Here is a 23,576-nt window from a genome sequence, read left to right on the forward strand (position 1 = left end):
TAGTGGTGGATATAGCAATAGTTGCTCTATGACACATTAGTTGTGGATATAGCAATAGTTACTCTATGACACATTAGTGGTGGATATAGCAATAGTTACTCTATGACACATTAGTGGTGGATATAGCAATAGTTACTCTATGACACATTAGTGGTGGATATAGCAATAGTTACTCTATGACACATTAGTGGTGGATATAGCAATAGTTGCTCTAGGACACATTAGTGGTGGATATAGCAATAGTTGCTCTATGACACATTAGTTGTGGATATAGCAATAGTTACTCTATGACACATTAGTGGTGGATATAGCAATAGTTGATCTAGGACACATTAGTGGTGGATATAGCAATACTTGCTCTATGACACATTAGTGGTGGATAGAGCAGAAAATACTCCACCACACATTAGCACGCTTCTTCAGTTAGACAGAGTGGTGGATAGAGCAGAAAATAATCCACCACGCATGTTTCTTCAGTCAGAGTGGTGGATAGAGCAGAACATATTCCATGACACTTCAGTATGATTCTTCAGTCAGACAGAGTGGTGAATGGCAAAAATTGCTCTATGACACGTTAGCACGTTTCTTCAGTGAGACAGTGGTGGATATAGCAAGATATACTCTATGGCACGTTAGCATGTTTCTCGGGCCGGACAGAGGTGGCTACAGCAAGATTTACTCTACGACACATAAGCATGTTTCTTGGGCCAGGCAGTGATGGATATAGCAAGATATACTCTATGACACATTAGCATGTTTCTTGGGTCAGACAGTGGTGGACAGTGGTAGATATACTCTATGACACATTAGCGTGTCTTTAGTATGACAGACAGGTGAATAGAACCGTAAATACTCTGTGACACATTAGTATGCTTTCTCAGTGAGACAGAGGTGGATATAGCAAGATATACTCTATGACACATTAGTATGCTTCTTCAGAAATACAGAGGTGGATATAGCAAGATATACTCTATGACACATTAGCATGTTTTTCAGGCCGGACAGAGATGGATATAGCAAGATATACCCTATGACACATTAGTATGCTTCTTGGGCCAGACAGTGGTGGATTTAGCAAGATATTCAGGTGAATAGAACCGTGAATACTCTAGGACACATCAGTATGCTTCTTCAGTGAGACAGTGGTGGATATAGCAAGATATACTCTTTGACTTATTAACGAGTATATCCAGACAGAAACGAGGATATAAGAATGTATCACCAAACTGACAAACTGATGGATATAGAAAGATATACTCTATGATACATTAGCATGTTTCTCGGGCCGGACAGAGGTGGGTATAGAAAGATATACTCTATGACACATTAGCATGTATCTCCAGTCTGACAGACAGGTGAATAGAACCGTAAATACTCTGAGACACATTAGTATGCTTCTTCAGTGAGACAGTGGTAGATATAGCAAGATATACTCTATGACATATTAACGAGTATATCCAGACAGAAACGTGTATATAAGAATGTATCTCCAAACTGACAAACTGATGGATACAGAACGATATACTGTATGACACATAGGTATATTTCTTCAGTCTGACAAGTGATATGGATATATACACAGAGGCAAAAGTTATTGTCACTTTGTTAACCTTGTGAAAGAATTCAACTGAACAAGCGACAGAGTGTGCTACAATGGTCGAAGAAACGCAGCCAAGCAAATTTGCGAGAAGCATGACATATTCGGGAAAATTGCCAGTAATGTTCACTTTAAAAAGACCAAGACAACCAGACGCTTATCATTTCCTCTCAATGCTGTCTTAAGACGTGCGGAAGTAAAAAAACAACTTTAATCATTGTTCTGGAACACGTTGGACATGACACGCCTCGGGGGAAATGACAGATGGAGGGCTAAAGGTATACTTCACTCCAGTACCTCCAGTACCTCCAATACCTCCAGTACCTCCAATACCTCCAGTACCTCCAGTACCTCCAATACCTCCAGTACCTCCAATACCTCCAGTACCTCCAATACCTCCAATACCTCCAGTAACTCCAATACCTCCAGTACCTCCAGTACCTCCAATACCTCCAGAACCCCTATACCTCCAGTACCTCCAATATCTCCAATATCTCCAATACCTCCAGTACCTCCAATACCTCCAGTACCCCCAGTACCTCCAGTACCTCCAATACCTCCAATACCTCCAGTACCTCCAATACCTCCAGTACCTCCAATACCTCCAGTACCTCCAATACCTCCAATACCTCCAATACCTCCAGTACCTCCAATACCTCCAGTACCTCCAATACCTCCAGTACCTCCAGTACCTCCAGTACCTCCAATACCTCCAGTACCTCCAATACCTCCAGTACCTCCAGTACCCTCCAATACCTCCAGTACCTCCAGTACCTCCAATACCTCCAGTACCCCCAATACCTCCAGTACCTCCAGTAACTCCGGTACCTCCAGTACCTCCAGTACCTCCAATACCTCCAGTACCTCCAATACCTCCAGTACCTCCAGTACCTCGCATCGTCACGTCCATAGATACACCATTTGGCACTTATGGCGACTGTTCCAGCAAAACAATCAAGCTATAGTGGCAACCCAACACCAACGACCAATAGTCAAGACTGACAGATTTGATTCACGACCCTCCAGGTTCCTGTCAGCATTCCTTACAGCCCGACACATGCCTGGCAACAGAGGTGGCTCTGCGAGAACCGTTCGACGACGTCCACGCGTCATCCATGCAAGACAGAACTCCAGTTACACCAGATCAATTTCGGAGGGAAGATGAAAGTGACGTCGGCCTCCGATATTGACCACTTTGATGGAGACCACGATCAATTTGTGAGGAAAGCAAAAAGTGACGTCGGTGTCCGACGTTTACCACTTTGATGGAGACCACGATCAATTTGTGAGGAAAGCAAAAAGTGACGTCGGTGTCCAACGTTTACCACTTTGATGGAGACCACAATCAATTTGTGAGGAAAGCAAAAAGTGACGTCGGTGTCCGACGTTTACCACTTTGATGGAGACCACGATCAATTTGTGAGGAAAGCAAAAAGTGACGTCGGTGTCCAACGTTTACCACTTTGATGGAGACCACGATCAATTTGTGAGGAAAGCAAAAAGTGACGTCGGTGTCCAACGTTTACCACTTTGATGGAGACCACGATCAATGTCATTTAAGAAAGTAGTCAAATGTAACATATGTTATATTTGGGATTACACTTTCTCAGTACAGTACAGATTCACGTGTGCCGGTGTGAAAGCCGCCGGTGGCTGATTGGGTTAGGAGGCAGTCTTTGTGTCCTGGCGATTAGGTGCCTGACTCTTTGGTTTTGGGTTCGAATCCTGCATGGGACTCAACCCAACAAAAGTACTGTGGTTCTGTACTTTCCTGAGAAAGTGTAATCCCAGATATACCGTGGGTCTCTGACGTTTACCCTGGATATAGCGCTGACTAAACTACAGACAAAACAGGGCCACACAGGGACTCGAACTCACAAAACCAGACCACTGAATGGAGAATCATGGCGCCTGAGACAGATGAGCCACCCATGACCCAAAATTGACCACGCAGCGATTGGTCAACTAAGTGTTTGATCGACATTCTAGAAGTTAGTGAGTCAATAATGAAGCATACGACTTCATGGATAATATGTTTTGGTGTATTGCATATAGCAACGTTTTGGTGTCGATTCTTACACCCAAGCTATCTACACCGATACGGCGCTCTATGCATTAAACAAGAAGTTCTTATCCATTAAGTCGTATGCCTCATTATTCGAGGGTCAATTTCTCAGGTAAAATGGAAGATGGATGCCTAGCGAAGAGTTAATCTCCAAATAAGATGTGCAATTATGATGGCTTTTCATTAATACTCGTCATCATCACGATTTTATGATTCATAACAGATACTCACGACACAATCAGAATCTTTACATGGGCGGTGGCATAACCTAGTTAAAGCGTTCGCTGATCAGCCGAAGACCCGGGTTCGTTTCCATCATTGGTACAATGTGTGAAGCCCATTTCTGGTGTCTCCCGTATCGATATTGCTGGAATACTGCTGGAATATTGCTAAAAGTATCGTAAAACCATGTCACTCACGAAATCTTACAATGGGTTCTGCTTTCATCAGAAATTTCTGTTGATCATGGAAATATTTTGTTCTCTTTAACAGTTTTCAATTTCCAAAATGGTAATAAATGCCTCCCACCCACTCAGTGAGGTATTCTTGGGTTGACATCCGTCGAGACACCCAGGGAGTGAGACGTCATGGTTGATGGTCAAGGACAATACACACGCGCACCTGCTGAAATGTGGCCAATGACGTAACTCATCTGTTAGACATCTTCCGCCATCGCAGCTTCCCATGTCAAGCTTATTGCGTGTGATTAATGCACATAATAGACTATCTATGAAAGGAGAGAATAATTCATTTCAATAGCCCAGACATTTAACATAAAGGCCTGTTTGTACTTTTACCAGCTCATTTCGCTCATGTCTTTTTCTCATTTGTGTCAATTTCAACTCTCTGTACTGTAAGGTTCAAGAAAACTATTGGTCCCATTTTTCTTGTTGATCATTTTGGAATTCCAATTTTCAGTTAAATGTTTATACTTTTGCAGAATACCCATGCTTAAAATTTATTGTGTGTTCCTTAAACTCTCCACATCGTAAGGCTGATGAAATCCATTTTTGAACTAACTAAAGAATGAGTCGAGCGGTGACGCAAACATTAAAGCTGTCCAGAAAATAGGACCAGCATACATTCATTCCTACTTAATTCAAGAAATGATAGGTGTTTGGTCTATTTCAGGCAATATTTACGTTCAATCTTTCAAAGCTCAGCAGTAAGATGAAAAAGATCAATGTAACACGTAATGTTACAGGTGTATCTGTCTGAGGCCTGTTACCGTGTGTGACATGAAGAAGTGCGTGTTTAATGTTTGCACTGCAGTGCTAGTGCGTGCGTTCTCAATATCTTTTATCCTAAACAAACACACGCCGCCTCCTAACTTTCTAGAGACCTTATGAAGGCCTTCCTTAATCATTACGTGTGCATGTTTGTATTTACATAGAATGGTTAACTCATCTTTAAATCAGTTTCCACAACATTAGCAACAGTTCTGAGAAGCGTACACCAAGAAGTTTCCATTCGCCCCAAACACATTGTATAATGATATCTCGATAAAAAAACATCTTCATAATTCAAGGCTTCAGCTGCGTTAGAAAAACTTGATGACCCAACAAAACAAAGACCTTGACCTTCACATGTCAACTTGACCCGGACAATTAACCAGAATGTCAAGAGAGTGAATTCATTACGTCTGTGGACGCCTTCGTGAAACCAGCTGCTGGCTCCATGCAACCTGGGAGTGTCTCAATCACTTGACTAGCATAAAGAAATGAATATTTAAACATTCATGGATACGGTTAGGTACTTCCCATTATGTTTTGTTTGACATAAAAAAATTAGATTGACGACTTAGGTGCTGCACGTCGCATTAATAAAGTGCACAGGTGTAGCCATTTGAAGTGGCTTAACGTACCCCATTACCATCCAAGCATAAACGTTCTACCGCCTCGCTGCTCAGGTTAGACTGACGTTTACACAATGCCTTCAATTCGAAAGCTGCTTAAAGCAGCACAAAAAGGCCTTGTTTCTATATGGTTTATTACAAAATGAATAACTTCGTATCTCGATTTTTTTATTCATTAGTATCCATGTTCTGATTCATAATTGCATTTATTTAATTACCCATTGTACTTTGATATTAATCTATATTGGAGTGAGGGATGGATTTATGAACGTATGTCTGTAACAATGGAACGACTTTCAGAACACATATGTAGGTTAAATGCTTTGTTAATTAATATTATAAATATCACCGTGTAAATTGATATTATAAATATTCTATCATCGTGTTGGTTGATCAGTATCATCAACATAAAAATATATCGAACTGTAACAAAATACAAATGTTTAGCAAAACATGGGTATGTTTACAGTAAATACGTTTATAACGAACAGACGGATATGACAAACTATTTTGGTCTGTTTTAGCTGAAATGCTTATAACGAAACACGGATAACCAACTAAAAAGTGGTCCCTTTGCTGTATTTGCTGTATGTGCTGTGTTAGGAATGAACAGTACTTTATGCATCACTGCGATGTGAAGTGAGAGGAAAGTCTGAAGTGATGCACTCTATCGTGGCATCCTGACACAACCAAGGGTCGCAACTCTTTAGAGTGATTTGCGGCGCCGTTAGTCACAAAAATACTGACCACACGTAACTTGACCTCGCGATGTTATTTTCTCCAAACCTACATCTATGCATTCTGTGCGCTAAAAAATAATTGTGCTATGGAGTATATGGATTTCCGTTATTGGTTTGGTCTGATTTGATCTGGGAGAAGGGGTAGCCTAGTGATTAAAGCGTTCAGTCGTCACGCTGAAGACTCGGGTTCGATTCCCCACATGGGTACAATGTGTGATGCCCATTTCTGGGGCAGCCCCGCCGTGATATTGCTGGAATATTGCTTAAAGCGGCGTGAATAAACTCACTCACTCTAAGTTGATCATAAACACTCGTCTTATGTCCGAAGTACTGATGTACACAGGCCCTCGTTTCCTTGCGAGGATTAATGATTAAAAAATATTGTTTTTGAGATGACCCCCGACTCGAAATGCTTCACAGTACAATACATCATGGCTAATGTATTATGCTGTGAAGCATTTCGAGTCGGGGGTCATCTCAAATTTTTGCATATATTTTATAAAATCTTTAATCCTCGCAAAGACACGAGGGCCTGTGCTGACGTACGGTGCCCGGTAACAAACGAATGTTAAATTAACTCCTTTAACAAAAACTGTGTGAACACCGGGTGCTACCGGCAGCGCAGGGCGTCCTTATATTTTGCGCGAACACCTGGTGTCACCAACAACTTTCGGTGCTCTATTCGTATCATTTTCTTCCCTAGTTTGCCTTTTTCGCATTTTGGAATCTGTTTGGGCGTTGACATTCTATATTTTTAAACAGTTTGGAGTGCAACAAGAAAAGATTCTAATAGAGGAAAGTGTTCATACTCAGTGTTTGTTTGTTGTTGCCTAACAAGAAAAGATTCTAATAACCGGAAAGTGTTCATACTCAGTGTTTGTTTGTTGGTGCTTAACGCCGCAGTTTTCCAGCGATGTCGCGTCTGTCTGTAAATAACCGACAATCCAGTGATCAACACCATGAACATCGATCTACGCAATAGGGATATGATGACATGTGTCAAGCAAGTCAACGAGCCTGACCACCCGATTACCAGATGCCTCCTACAAAGCATGGGTTGCTGAAGACCAATTCTTCACACGTTCATACGCAGATTCGGGGATGAAAACCACGTCAACAACGTTTTAAACTTTATTCTAGCACGACATTGTGTGATTCTCGATTCTGATTGGCTGAGACCTCATCAAAACCGTACTTAAAATGGCAGTTTAAGACCGCTAATTAAATAGACCGATTCACCGCGTATGAATACAACGAACTCGTTGACCCTATATTGTTTGTAAACAAACATGTCGGACATCGGCAATTTCTATCTCAGCAGCATCTTTGGTGTTTTTGAAGTAAAAAGCGAATGGTTTGAAGGAGAATTTCTTGACCCTAATCCCAGTGAAGAAACTACGAAGCTGGAAAATCCGTCAGCAGCGCAAAACGCGGCAGTATATATTCAAACCGGGTCCAGATCTACGTGTGTTGACGTCGACAACACACGCCGGCCAACACGTCCTAACCTGACCGCTTCCGTCCCGGCCGTAATGCCCAGTCCTTCCACTTCCACTGTCCATGTATCCCACATGTCAGGTTTTTTCCAAATTGGGAATAGTAGGGTGGTTATCAACAATTATTTCCGTGAATAAAGTTGGCGGCGACTAAACTTAGAGAGTTCACGGCATGAATTTGGGCGAGTCGATTGTCATACAGTAGGGGAGATCAATAATTCGCTTGAGAAAACTCAAATAATTGTACTTGCTCACAATATAAAGTGTATTTTTTTTAATTTATGTATGCTACTTGTTACAAATACAAGCATACAGGTTCCTGAAATAAAGCATTTATGTTGTTGAAAATATCTCATTTTGTTCATTACACAACCTGTCCCTCAACGGGACGATTCCAAGCGATTTCCCGGAAAAAGGCCCCTTCGCGACTTGTGTTCTTGCGCGACAAACAGTTCGGTTTTAAAACGTTTATCAGTCGTGCTAGAATAAAGATAAAGCTACTCTGTTTTCAATTTTGCGGTCCTTTATCGTTGATTTCAGACCGCGTGAGGTTTTAAATTAAACATTTAGCGGTCTTAAATCAACGATAAAGGACCGCAAAATTAAAACAGAGGAGCTTTATCTTCTAAATAAGATTCGAGCACACGCTCCTGTTTTATAAAATCGATAAATATGGGTTTTTTCACAGATATGCTGGTAGTATTGACTATTGAGTTCGGACATTTCATTGGGGCGATGGGGGTAACCTAGTTGTTAAAGCGTTTGCTCGTCACGCCGAAGACCCAGGTTCGATCCCCACATGGGTACAATGTGTGAGACCCATTTCTGGTGTCCCCATTCGTGATATTGCTGGAATATTGCTAAAAGTGACGTAAAACCACACTCACTCATTCAGAGTGACCTCTCCTAGCCCCGCATAAAACACTTTAATGTGCGGTCTGGGCAAATAATGGATCATCTATACTGACAGGACACAATGGTGAGTGAGAATGGCTTTAAGCCACTATTAACGTAATTCCAGCAATACTACAACGGGGCACACCATTGCTGGAATATTGCTAAAAGTGGCGTAAAGCTAAATTCACTCACTCACTCACTTGGACTTTTCATAGGGACTTACAACGTAAAATGTTTCGGCACATTTTAAATTCAACAAAACCCTCCAAAAAGGAATGTGCCCTGACACTGTTTCTGAAGCGCGCTCTACCGACGCGAATTCTGAAAGCAAACACTACGTAGCTCTCGAATGTTTTGACGTCAAAAGTGAAGTCATTTGCTTCAGTAATACAACCCGGTTAGGCAGAATGTGAGAAAAATAAACTACTAAATAATCTGATGTAAAATGTAAAACTTCCCTTTTTGTAAAAATGTTGGGGTTTTTTAAAATTTCTCCAATCCGAATTGTATGTGTTTTTCAATTTTAGAAAGAGAAAACGTACTTTTCAAGAAATGTATTCATTCACATACACTCTGGCAGGTCCGAAAGATTTCCGGGAAACTAACCCAATGTTCTCATCCGAAAGCACGCTTTCCTATCCATTTACAACGGGGAGAAAATAAAAGAATACTAATTATTAAGTATATTTCTTATAAGATATGTGAATATTTAGAGTCATGGTAGATAAGGAGCATGTTTATTCCAGCAATATCACACACTCAGAGTATATTACTCAAAATGAGTATCATCATAATAGAATATTTATATAGCGCACATTTCCAGGCAACTAGTGCATGCTCAAGGCGCTGGTAGTTTTCCTCGATCATTGGATGTCAATCTCAACGGCACATCGTATTATCAATCTCAACTCCCTAGGGAGTATACAACTCTTGCAGGCACTAGGCGCACCGAGTTATTGTGGCTTTCTATTGTGGCTATTGAGTACATAAAATGGAATGCAGAATATACACAGTATGCAAGAAGGTGACAGGGAATATACGCAATGATTGCTGAAAACTGGAACATATAGCCTACTCATGCCAATAATGGTTGTCACCCCATTCAATTTTTTTATTGGAGAGGGGGTGTGGGGTGGGGGTGTGTGGTGTAACAACCATTATTGGCATGAGTATATATACATTTGATAAATTTAGATAGGTGTTTGATTGTTGGAATTTTAGTACTTGACATCAATTTTTTATATGTAGAGAGATTAGGGAAGGAACAAGAGCTATCTTCTAGGTGAGTGATGCGTTGTTGGCTAAAATATGAACATCTAAAGATATAAGCGAATTCATCCCCAGTTAACTGCGAGTTACAAAGGTTACATACTCTTTCTTTTTCTTATCACGGCGGGGCACACGACTGACTGACTGACTGACTGAGTTTTGGTTTACGCCGCTTTTAGCAATATTCCAGCAACATCACGGCGGGGGACACCAGAAATGGGCTTCACACAGTGTACCCAGACAGACAGACAGACAGATTATTTATTAAAGTCTCACCCCTGTTATACATATATACAAACTAATCAAATATATATTTACATAAGGGCCATTCCATACGGAATTATGAGAGACTAAAATTCTTTAAAAATTGCATGTACATGTATTATGAGTAACAATAATTAAAAGTTATATAATACGGATTTTCTCCTTTTTAAAATAACATGGCAGGTTTTGGCAGCTATAAAACAGATATTGCTATTGGACAGAATAAAAGCAGTTTTTTGTTTATCAGTAAGATGTTAAAGACTACTCAAGCTGAAACATATACTGTTATATAGTTTTATCATAAACATTTTTTATTGATTCAGTTTATTACATTTTAATTATAAATTTTAGTCATTTATATAATTTATATATTATTATGATATTTTTATCATTTCTTTTCTGAAAAATTTAAGTATACGTACATCGACTGAAATTGACGGCATCTTTGCCCGTAAAATAATATCCGAGGCTTTACATATAAATTGTACACATACACAAACACATTACCTTCCTAATGTCCAGTGTTTCCCCCCGAAATGTATTGTTGGCGAGACTCCGCAATGAGGGAAAAGGGATTTCAATCTTGGACCAAGGATACAGATCCTGCCGGAGCCACGAAGACACGTCGATATAATCCGAAAAATTGTTCGAGTTAGGAAAAAGTATGCATGAATAGCATGGCTATAATTAAAAAAGCGGAATTGCTTAACAACTATATTCGGTAGCTATTTAATGAATGCAACATGAAAAATGACCAAAACAGCGAAAAAAAACTTTTATATAATTTGGTTTGAAATTGATTGTTATTTAAACACGTGCTTCCTCTTAGAATTGTTCAAACATGTTGGCAAATATTCAAAATTGTCATATAAAAACTATAAAGTGCCAATCAAAGTTCTACGGGCGTGATTTAACATCTGCTTCTGGGAAGGGCAACTGACAGGGGCCATCTCACAATATGATTCGTCATTTTCCAGAAACGTTTACTAATAACTAAAAAGTAGTTGGCATTTTTGTCCTTTTGAACAAACGACTAGTCGGAGTATATTGATATCAGGTAACTTTATATATCCGTCTCAAACTTGTGTTAGGACAAAAACAACTTGTATATTTGATACAGTCCCTACACCTAGGGACAGCTTGCTGACTTCAGTGTTTAAAGATGTGTTTAACGAAATCTAGATCATATTAACTTAAGTGACACTTTTGTAACTTCCTTGCTTTAAATGTTTGTTTCGGGATAATATGAAAACTTTTCAAAACTCATTAAATTTCGATTGCACATATGTTATCTACATGAATTACAGTTTTTCCCCTATCTAATAATCCGGGGACAAGTTTAATCGATTTCCCTCTTGTAACAAAATGATAAGAAACGCTCGGACTAAATTCATTTAAATAAAAGGTAGGTTGCCGTCAGCTGGGGAGATATGTCTGTTGCCAGTAGATGGCAATAATCGAGAAGATGCGGGAAAGAATTGGTGATCAGCACCTCATACTTATCATAAGGGGCGACACGTAACCAGTGCCGATTATAGTGTGTTTGCAGTGAAAACGTACCGATGAATTTCACTTAAAACAAAAAAGTAAATCCAATAAAGTGAAATTAAGATTGCGAATCCTCATCAATTTGCCTTGCCAACTGAACATTTAAATCTCAGAATTTTATTCATTGTAGGACAAAAGTTGTTTAACAAACGATCATACATTCAAATCGCTATTATTGGTTTGTGTTACAAGGGGGTGAGCGCAGTAGATGGAACAGTGAAACAAATGCACGTGCGGTTCGTGATGAGCGTTAACTTAGACCAACTCTACTTGTTCTCGGTGTTTCATTTAATGTGCATACCCCTTGTAATACAAACCAATAATAACGATTTGAAACTATGATCGTTTGTTAAACAACTTTTATCCTAAGTTGAATAAAATTCTGAGATTTAAATGGTCAGTTGGCAAGGTAAAATTATGAGGATTCGCAGTCTTAATTTCATCTTATTCGATTTACTTTTTTGTTTAAATTGACATTCATCGGTACGTTTTCAATGCAAACAGACTATAGGCTGGAGGTGACTGGCTGACTGACATTCAGTCTCAATAATAGTTATTTTCCTTTATATACAAAATGTCAAGCACGGTATAACAATCTAAACCGAAACGTCGCATTAAAATACAATAAAGACGATGTTATCCATAAAGTATTACCCCTTTCTTAGGTTGAAATTGTTTATGCATTTTTAGTGAAGTTATGTTGTTTTTATAAAGTTTTCTGGTTTCTTTGCATGCATAGTCAGGTGGAAACCGGTGTCACGGTACGTTACCGTTATTATTTTTCTTCTTATCTTCCGTCCCGAACTTACTGTAATGATTATACCCTAAATGAAGCAAGTCTAAATTATCCACCGGTTTGCGTTTTGAACCTCACATATATATGGGGCAGCTTTCCAATTAAATATATTTTATCAATCATATATTTCCAGAGACTGACAGTCTTGATACCAAGTCTCTGTTACAGACCCAAGAGTAAATACATGTATCCTGTCTCTTCCACTCTCATCCCTCTCGAGGGGGCGGTGGGGTAGCCTAGTGGTTAAAGTGTTAGCTCGTCACGCCGAGGACCCGGGTTCGATTCCCCACATGGGTACAATGTGTGAAGCCCATTTCTGGTGTCCCCCGCCGTGATATTGCTGGAATATTGCTAAAAGCGACGTAAAACCATACTCACTCACTCATCCCTCTCGCAGGCGTTACAGCATCTGCCTGCCCCCTTTCAGCTCTGGTATTCAGAACCTTGCGCGTTTCTCAGTTGCCATGCGTTTCGTTGGGGATTATTATATTTTTACCTTGTTCAAACTCAATTTTCTGTTCATATTTTAGACAGACATTAAGAGGGGTGAGTGTGCCTTAATTCTCTTGGGTTTGTTTGTAGGATTACCCTGGCTTATTCTGGCTTACCTACTGCTAACCATGGCGTACCTAAAGCTAACCCTGGCTTACCAAGGCGTACCTCCAGCTAACCCTGGCCTTCTTAGTGCTTTACAAAGGCGCACTCCAGCTAACCCTGGCCTACCTTCTGCTTACCCTACCCTGGCTTACTTAGTTCTTTACACTGGCGTGCCAACAGCTAACCCTGGTTTACTTACTGCTATACCCTGATTTACCAAGGCATACCCCCTCCTTACCCTGGCTTAGGAATGGTAGATCTTTAGTTGAAAGAAATGTCATGTTAATGGAGCGACACGTGTTATCAGACAATTAACAGATCCAAATTCCTATATTTCTATATAAGGTGCACATGATAAAATAGCATTTACATTTATAGATTCGTTCTTCCGTTCGTTACCCCCGGACTGTTTCCTAATACACTTTGATGCCATTTTACTGAGCATGCACAACCCAGTACCTTCTGGCATTTATTTTCAATGAAGGCGAATTGGGGTGCTGGCGAAATGGCGATGTAGAAGAAACCAAACCGACAATCACGTATCAAAATGCAGATAATGACAATCAGTTTCACATTTTAGCTTCGAATGAACTATTTTGCGCTATCTTGAACCAATACACATGGGTGGTTACTGCAATAAAATATCAAATCGGTCAAACTCAGATTTGACAAATGTCTGACGAATGTAACAGTTGTTATTACGTGAAACACATTGTCATAAACAAATCTCACGATATGCCAAGGAGAAAATTCAAAATCAATATGAATCATATAGATTTCTTTTTAATGAGTCTAGACCCCACATATTCTATTCTCAACTACCTTGGGAGCATCCATACAACTCCTGAATATATAAAGAACATGTAATATACTTTACTACATGTTAAGTTGTAATGTTTGTTGCAGGTGCGATGTCTATAGTGTTGCGCGTGTGTTTGGTGTGGTGTATTTAATGCAGGTAAAGCTGTGATGTATGCATTTATGTTTGAAAAAACTCCGCAGTATGAGAGATGGGTGGCATCGTAATGACGTCAACGGGTGACGGACACAATACGCTGGTGCGCGTGAAGTGGACATATGTTGGTACAAGTGCACGTAAGGTATTTATGACGTACCAATTTCGTCAAGTAATAAATCAAGTAATCAACACAAGTTCTGTTGTTCAACACTCAACGGTAGGAAATCTGTAAATCTCTGTTACCACCCCTTGTTTTTGTTGTTGTGGTTGTTTTTCAATCACCAACCCGTTGTATATTGCAGCATTGACATGTCATTTCAAATAGCGAATATAATACATGTAATTGATCTACTCATTTCCAAGTTCAAACCCTGTATATTTCTTTGTATACGCTCCGCTAGTTATATCTAGGTATTTTCTCTCTCCGTGATAAGTGATGGTGGGATAGCCCACTGGTTAAAACGTTCGTCGTCACGTCGAAGACCCGGGTTTGATTCTCCACATGGGTACAATGTGTGAAGCCCATTTCCGGCGTTCCCTGTCGTATATTGCGGGGATATTGCGAAAAGGCGGCGTAAAGCGTTTTGTGCTTAGTAAAAGTGAGTGAGTATGGTTTTACGCCGCTTTGATTTAAACATATTATATTCATTGAAGAAAAGGATTGGGCACTGAATAAAATATGTTTAAATCAAAGCGGCGTAAAACCATACTAGGTACAAAAGGGCATGTGGGTCTGACAGCAGTGGAGTACCGTAGTGGTTAAAGCATTCGCTCGTCACGCAACAGGCCCGGGTTCGCTTCTCCATACGGTTACAAGTGTGAAGCTTATTTCTGATGTCAGTTGCTATGGTATTGCCTTAATGTAGTCAAACATCTTTGTGTCGAAGCTAAAGGAACTTCCGTAAATACTTCGAGTTATCAGAGTTTCGACACTTACTAAACGTGGCGTAAAACCTTATTCACTCACCCTATGTGATATGATCTATCATTTAATCGTTTGTGAGATCTGGATTTCTATGGTGAAATGTCTTTATTTTGGTAATACGCGGCGTAAACTATTATTTATCTTAAACAGACAGACAGACAGATTTTATTCAATAAAGAGGCCTTGGGCCCATGATATAAACTTTCCTTGTGATAACAAATAATACCAAAGTGAAAATATAGGAGCTGAGCAGGCACAGGTATGAAAATTTGTAATACAATATTACATAAACAACAAAATGCTTTTATAAATTGTTGGTTTTAAATGATGAGTCTTACTGTGTATACCAGTGATAACTGCAAGGCTAAGTGCTTATGGGTTAATAGTGTCGGCTATTCGCTTGTTTAACTTAAATGTCAAGTTAAACACATGAAACGACCAGTTGGTTGACATCCAACAGCGATGGTATTCAGGCAGGGTGTGTCCCATTTAGTGACTTGACAAAGGTAATACCATTCATTTGATACTGGTTATTTTCCTGAATGGCATTTCACAGTAATGGTCCGATCACAACAGCAGCGCCCTTGTGGCATGTGTTACAATATGTTATCCCCTCGGAGTAGAATTTAAACCTTCGCAAGTCTTTTCATCGTCCACGTAATACTTTCTGACTGAAGAACGTTTTATTGCCTTGGGAGCTTTCAGAGCGTCCCTTGTAATGTGGAATTTAGCCTGTAGAAAGTTGCTTTCTGTCGCTCCATGTTTCCTCCCGAATTGAAACCCAAGGTGATGCGGATTAACACCCCAGCAACCTCGTTATACGTGAACTGAGCATGTGAGATTTGGTTCAAGGTCAACATATACAAGCAAGTTTGGAAACAAAATCTCCGTCTGTAAGTTATCAAAACATGTTTAGCCATCTCTGAAAATTATTACGTATGTAAGGTTAAAATGAGAATGAAACAACTTTGCCTAATCGCGTTTCAACTTTCTTCATCGATATCATCTTTCAGAGGATTTTACTGATTATATTTTACGTATGTGTAAACCATAATTGTAATAATAATATGTCTAATGAAATTACTATTTATTATTTATATTATTTTATTTTATTATTCATATTTATTATTATTTATTCTTATTATAAGTGTATTTACACCGCGCTGGATTCCATACAATAGTGTATGCTCAAAGCGCTACATACAGAAGGTGATGGGTGAGGTGAGGTGGGGTGAAATTGGGTTAAACGTCGTGCTTGAGAATATTTCGCTCATATGATGACGTGCATGCGTGTGTATGTGTATGTGCGGCTGCTTGTACTAGCCCAGACTTAAGCTGGTTTTATAGTGCGAGCCCACTGAGATACCACGCTGCCCCCACTCAGACACATTATACTGACTCCGAGCCGACCAGTCCTTGTTGTACCCATTAATTCCGAGCGCCAGGCAGGGACCAACAAGTACCATATTTTAACGTCTTTTGGAATGACGCGGTCGGGGATCGAACCCGCGACCTTCCGCTCTCCGGGCGGACGGAAGGTGATGGGAGTGCTGCAGCATATAAAACACATGTACATAAAAAGGTTGAAACTTTTCAGGATATGTTTGTTAAAATTTTCCGAAGAGGAATGTTTACAAGGCACATTTGACCACATAACGTTTCAAAGAACGGCATATGACTCTTGCTCAGAAGTTGTTCGATCAAGGTTACAGCATTCAAGGCCTCAATAAAGCTTTCGATGGTAGTATGGTTGACGTGAATGTGGCGGACGTTACCCAAACTGACGCATCAGATGACGTATCAAGGATGAAGATCAACAGTCCATAAGAACAGCGCACCTGCCGTATGTAAATCAGCCACAACACAAGAGTGGGGGTCACAAATAAGTAGCGAGTGTGTCCACCTTGTGCATTGATGCAGGCCTAGGGTCGGTGTGTTATTAAGACCAGTAAACCTCGATGAAAGTCCCGGCAAGATAATTCTATATCCGAGGAATGATTTCGCGGAGTTCCTGCATGGACAGGAGTTACGACAGGATTCGGATGATGTCGTAAGCATCGCTCCATTTCAATGGGTGACAAGTCAGGGTAGTATCGTGCGGGCCAGGGTAGCACATTGACATTGTTTGTTATCAATATACTGCTGTACAATTCGAGATACTTGTTGTCTTGCGGTTGTGTTTTAAACCGGTAAAGCGGCCATTTGCAAAATCTCGTCTCGTACCTCACACCATTCAAGTTCCCCTCAATCACAATCATTGTTGTCCTTGCTGTTGCTGTCATCCTGTCCCAGATCATAACGCCCCCACCCTTAAAGCGATTCCCTTCCAGAACACATAGCTCCCCATTACAAATGTTGTCCGCTCCACTAGAAACATCGACGTCAATGTTCTGGCGACGGAATTGGCCTACAGGCTGGGCGCCTTGCACGGAAGCCGAGGACAGACGTTTCCAGGTATGGTACGGGCTGTAAAGGCTACTGGCTGAAATCTGGCGTGGTTCGAATCCATCGGTCTGAACATGGGGTCGTTACTGGTGGGCGGCCAGTAGTCTATGACATGATTATTTTGCTGAAAACGTAGCTACAAGTGCCAAATGGTGTTTCTATGGCTGTTGAATCGACGAACAACGTCACGCTGCGAGCTACCAGACTGAACCACACCTATAGCTCTCCACCTGTCGTATTCCCCGAGGCGTGGAACATGTCCAACTTGTTCCAGAACAACGAATAGACATGTTTTTTCTAACTTCTGCACTTCGTAAGCCGCTTTCAGCGGAAATGATTAGCGTCTGGTTGTCTGACCTTGTAAAATGAACACTAGCCATTTATCTCGACTATGCTGTGCTTCTCGTAAATTCCGTGAAGTTCTAACAACTGTTTGATTGCGTTTCTTCGACTATTGTTTACACACTTCATCTCTGGTTCAAATCAACAAAATTCATCCACACTATAACCAATAAAAACATTCCATATCACTGTAACTTTAGCCTCTGATTATATCTTCCCTCTGAGTTCCATTATTTTCTGTCGGTTTGATTGTGAAGCGTTTGAACATAATCAGTTCTCCCCTAAATAAACTTGAAATAACGCTCTGTCTCTAAAACACAATTTAACAAATATGATAGTTTCTTAAACAACTTATTCCGTGATCGTGGCAGATTTCAGATCCTGTTTGGTACAGAGATTTCAGGACCATGTGTCTTAATTATGTTTTGTGCACTTATCCCAATTTCAAGTTATTTAATCATTTGTAGTTCTCATTTGAACCCAAACGGACTATACCTAAATGTGTATATATTCGTGCATCTAAAAGCTCAAACACTATACATTGACTTCATAAAGTCATAGGGTTACGGGTACAATGTGTGAAGCCCATGTCGGGTGTCCCCCGCCGTGATATTGCTGGAATAAAACCACAATCACCCACTCACACATCATAAAGTCATATAAAACGAAATATTCTTAAACGTAGAAAATGAAGGAAAGATTAAGGCTCAACACTGGGCAAAACTCATGGAATCAACGTGGAAATATCACACTGTTTAGGGTATTATGGGTTGCTAATATGAATATATTGTCATCACTAATGACCACGGTTGTTTATGAAGAAATACATAAATATTGTATCAGAAACAATAAGGGTAACAGCACCTGTCAATCGAAACTGTATTGTGTGTGCCATAATTGTCAGCTTTGAATACTTTTAGCAGATACTAATTATAAATAAACTGACGATCAAAAGAAAGTTGTCACCTTAAAATTGCAAATAATCCCAAAACGAGTTAGAACACATGTTAGTGACTTATGGAAACACTGCATGCGAACACAATCCACCCATTTGCAAAGAACCCAGCTCATGCATTCGCCAATGCACGTGCTGCGACCCTAAAACCAAAAAGACGTTATTCGTTTTTCCATGGAATCTCCATGCAGATACCACTATATATTTCAATCCAAATGGGCACACACTGTCACATCAGCCAAAAAAAAACATCAGAGCTATGTCAGGTTTAAGTGTAGAAGAGAGGGAGAGAGCCATTGGCATGGCCATGGCGGGGACGCCAAAGACACGTATTGCAAGAACCTGTGGTAGCTCACGTCAGACCATCGCTAAGTTGTTCCAGCGGTACCACCAGACTGGCAGAACCTGTGACAGACCTCGGAGTGGCAGACCACGCGTCACAACCCCTGGACAAGATAGATATCTACGCACATGACATCTACGCAATCGGTTCCTGACAGTGATGGAATCTGCAGCAACGGCATTGGGTCACTGGGTAAGCCGACACACAGTGAGCAGAGGGTTGCGTCATGTCGGTATCAGGACCTACCGACTCTTCCGGGGGATGGCGCTGACCGCCCAACCTTGCCTCCCCAGACTACAATTGGTACCTGCTATACTGTAACATTGAGGCGAATGCTACGAGAAAAGATGCAGCGGCCCTGAGAATAGCGGCGAGAATGGCAACGTATTCTGTTCACTGATGAGAGTAGACTTAATATGTTCCATGCAGACGGGAGAGTCCGGGTGTACCGCCGTAGAAACGAAAGATTGGCTCCAAATTGTGTCCAAAACGATACCTGGCAACGCATACCGGCTTACGTCATCAGAGGGTTGACGTCATCCCTGAGAAGGCGATGTGAAGCATGAATTCTTACCAGAGGTCACACGAGGTATTGATGGCGCCTCTCAAGTCCCCAATCACAGGGTTCACCAATTATTGGTCACAGTTGCTTTTACAGGTTGTGTGACAAAAACGACATTTTGTACCCCCAGTGTTTGACAGTAACTGTTAACAATGATCTTATAAGTCCATCACCTCGATATTGTGCAAGATTGATAGCACATTAATAAAATATATATATGTAGGACTCAGATCTATGGCGGGTTTGATTGTTCGATTGTTACATGACGTCAACGCGTAATGACGTCATTACGCGATGACGTCATCATCGCTAACCGTTCCCGACGTTATTCGACACTAGCCGTTCGTGGCAATAGTAATCTCAGGAAAATCTTCAAAGCAATGAAAATGGAAATCATAGAAAATGATGGTTTTGTAATTGCAGAGCCACCTACAAAGAAGAAGAGACCCGTATCAAAAGATCCCAATGCAGAAACATGTTGGAACGACATGGAAAAACTTGATACGTGTGGATTACAAAACTGAAAACGCTGAATCCGAAATGGGGAAGTGTAAAGATTTGCAAGATCCTCTCGTTTGCAGCCAGCGAAAGAATGGTAAGGAAAATCCTTGGCAAGAATGCATTATACCGGATACCTAGCAGGGTTAGGGTAAGGGCTAGGTTATGGGTTAGGGTAGGTTAGGGGTAAGGGGTTAGGGTTAGGGTTATTTTCATCTCAGTTTTATATTTTGTCACCTTTACGCGCTCGCATCACGTGACCTAATTCAATATGGCACGCATGTATCCGGTATAATGCATATGTACCCCCTCCCATAATACCATCGCTGTCGGATGTCAACCAACTGGTCGTTTCTTGTGTTTAAATTGACATTTAAGTCAAAAAATATTTTACGCCGAGTAATTACCAACACATTTCACTATAGGCATCCAGATTTCAGAAACGATTAAATGTCAGAGTATTTCACATAGGGTGAGTGAATAAGGTTTTACGCCGCTTTTAGTAATTTTCAAGCAATATCTGGAACACCAGAAATGGGCTCATAACCACATTTCACCTGTGGTAAAAGGGGACTAACGGGACCGAGTGGTCAGACTCGCTGACTTGGTTGACACATGTCATTGTATCCCATTGGCGTAGAACGATCCTCATGCTGTTGATCACTGGATTGTCTGGTCCAGACTCGATTATTTACAGACCGCCTCCATACACTGAGTTTTGGTTTTACGCCGCTTTTAGCAATATTCCAGCAACATCACGGCTGGGGACACCAGAAATGGGTTTCACACATTGTACCCATGTGGGGATTCGAACCCGGGTCTTCGGCGTGACGAGCCAACGCTCTAACCACTAGGCTACCCCACAGCTGGAATATTGCTGAGTGCGGCGTTAAACAACAACCAACCAACCAGCCTGCTGTATCCCAGATCCTTGAGATAAGAAGAGTTAGGAGTCCTACTCAAGTCTATATTGACAAGTACAGATTACCTCGGCTCTAGGCAAGTACAGATTACCTCGGCTCTAGGCAAGTACAGATTACCTCGGCTCTAGGCAAGTACAGATTACCTCGGCTCTAGGCAAGTACAGATTACCTCGGCTCTAGGCAAGTACAGATTACCTCGGCTCTAGGCAAGTACAGATTACCTCGGCTCTAGGCAAGTACAGATTACCTCGGCTCTAGGCAAGTACAGATTACCTCGGCTCTAGGCAAGTACAGATTACCTCGGCTCTAGGCAAGTACAGATTACCTCGGCTCTAGGCAAGTACAGATTACCTCGGCTCTAGGCAAGTACAGATTACCTCGGCTCTAGGAAATTAACAATTGTTCTGGGCTCCCTCTGGATTTGTTTTGTAGATATAATTTAACTTTATTTCTAGGACTTAATGTCAGGCTATAGAGTGAGTGATTGAGTTTAGTTCTACGCGCCGCTTTTAGTAATATCACGGCGGGGGCTACAAGAAGTGGGCTTCACACAGTGTACCCATGTGGGGAATCGAACCCGGGTCCTCCGCAAGACGGCGTGAACGCTCTAACCACTGGGCTACCCGCCCGCCCCGTCAGCCAATAGAAGCCGTACAAGGGGACAATCCTGTGATGTAGATGTTTTCCTCGGTAAAAACATGCTCATTAGAGTGAGTGAGTGAGTTTAGTTTTACAAAGCGGCGTAAAACCATACTCACTCACTCCTACTAAGCACAAAACGCTTTACGCCGCCTTGTAGCAATATTCCAGCAATACCACACCGGGGGACACCAGAAATGGGCTTCACACATTGTACCCTGTGGGGAATCGAACCCGGGTCTTCAGCGTGACGAGCGAACGCTTTAACCACTAGGCTACCCCTACGCCCAGTCTCATTAGATACATACCAGTATTTTACATCTGATAAGTAGAATCCCTTAATTTAAGTAGAAAAACCTGCTATTCAGATCCATTAGGTCCTAAGAGACATGTTGCATAGAAGCAATGACCTGACAAGTAGACGGTGGCGTTGGAAAGCCGTTACTAAGCCGTCCCTATCCCATCATTTATCAACAGACCGGTATTAATCCCCACCCGACCCACACTTAAATTCCCAATCAACAATCAGTTGGTATTGAGTTCATCTCGATAATGACCCAGATCATGCAATTATAGTACCGAAATAGCAGTTGATGAACTAGAAAACCTGTAAAGTAGAGAAGTATTCCTGATTCCTTTCATGGTTTAATCATCAGTGTTTTCAATATCGTATAAGACCAACTTGATCACTATTAATTGTCCATATGGAAGGACCTGTTATGAGCCAATGTAGCCCTGATCGTGAAAAATGTACTTATTTCTATCGGTATGCTTCTTTGAAAGGACAAAATGGCCATCCGTGGATAAATGAATTGTGTTGATGTTAGGGAATTGTTGATTCCGTTGAGTTTCACCTAATTCTACCAAGACAAATATTCTACTACATGACAATATTCAAATTTGGATAGTCTTGTGGTTTATTCATATGTTTATTTCCGAAGAAATCTGGAACGGTAAACAAGCAACCTGCTCATGTAAATACCTCGGCCAAAAGTATAAACAAGATAATGATAAACATTATGTACAAAGTGCATAGAAGCCAACACATGAAGCCAATATTTTGAAATCAGACGTGGCTGTGGAATAGAATAAAATAGTGCAGTTTTCTTTTTTTATTCTATATACAAACAAATCTTAAAATAAAGTTTTCAGACTCTTTTTGTCGTGAACTGATTGAAGGATGTTCATACTACTACTGACTAAACTATTGCCAATTAATATTATTATTGTACCAAGGTATGTAAAATTGCATAGTCTTCTGATATGATGGTGTTGACAGGTAAAGAGTAAAGAAATATATGAGTTGCATCCTCATGTTTGGACAATTAATATTATTATCAGGTCGTACCCATGCATGTAAATATACATAGTCTGTCCAATATTGTCATAGTGTTGACAGGTAAAGAGTAAAGAAAAAATAAGTTTCGTCCTCATGTTTGGAAAATTAATATTATTATCAGGTCGTACCCATGCATGTAAATATACATAGTCTGTCCAATATTGTCATAGTGTTGACAGGTAAAGAGTAAAGAAAAAATAAGTTTCGTCCTCATGTTTGGACAATTAATATTATTATCAGGTCGTACCCATGCATGTAAATATACATAGTCTGTCAAATATTGTCATAGTTTTGACAGGTAAAGAGTAATAAAGAATAAAGTCCAAGCCAGAATCGAATTCAAGATCTTGACCATTGTGTTCCAAGTGTCTACATGACCTAGCGCCTCAGTACCTCTCTGAACTCATCTCAGTGTACACACCACCACGACAGCTGAGATCACACCAACAGTTCCTCCTAACAACACCCCCTGTCAATCTCAAGAACTGCGGTCACAGATCATTCAGCTATGCTGCTCCTTCAC

At 40.7% G+C, this 23,576-nt stretch overlaps 2 protein-coding genes across 3 annotated transcripts in view; one reads left to right on the forward strand and one right to left on the reverse strand.

Annotated features, from left to right (window-relative positions):
- The window catches only part of LOC124291226 (kelch-like protein 9), a 94,643-nt gene that overhangs the window by 67,938 nt on the left and 3,129 nt on the right, over positions 1–23,576 (reverse strand). Inside the window, exon 1 of one of the 2 annotated variants that reach the window (XM_046728172.1) lies at positions 3,894–3,973. The exons of the other annotated variant lie outside the window; for it this stretch is intronic. The gene's annotated coding sequence lies outside the window, so the exon portion shown is untranslated. Of the gene's footprint in view, positions 1–3,893; positions 3,974–23,576 lie in introns of those variants that run through there. 2 annotated transcript variants of the gene reach the window in all.
- Positions 1,855–2,562, forward strand: LOC124291208 (amelogenin-like). Its single transcript, XM_046728144.1, has one exon. It carries the CDS (start codon positions 1,855–1,857, stop codon positions 2,560–2,562), a length of 708 nt encoding a protein of 235 aa, XP_046584100.1.

The sequence above is a fragment of the Haliotis rubra genome, unplaced genomic scaffold (assembly GCF_003918875.1).
Source record: "Haliotis rubra isolate DU_JTF1 unplaced genomic scaffold, ASM391887v1 Scf486, whole genome shotgun sequence".
NCBI lineage: Eukaryota > Metazoa > Mollusca > Gastropoda > Lepetellida > Haliotidae > Haliotis > Haliotis rubra.

What these genes read in the sequence shown, in the direction of transcription:
- LOC124291208 (XM_046728144.1), top strand. Translation starts at nt 1,855, where the DNA reads ATGACAGATGGAGGGCTAAAGGTATACTTCACTCCAGTACCTCCAGTA.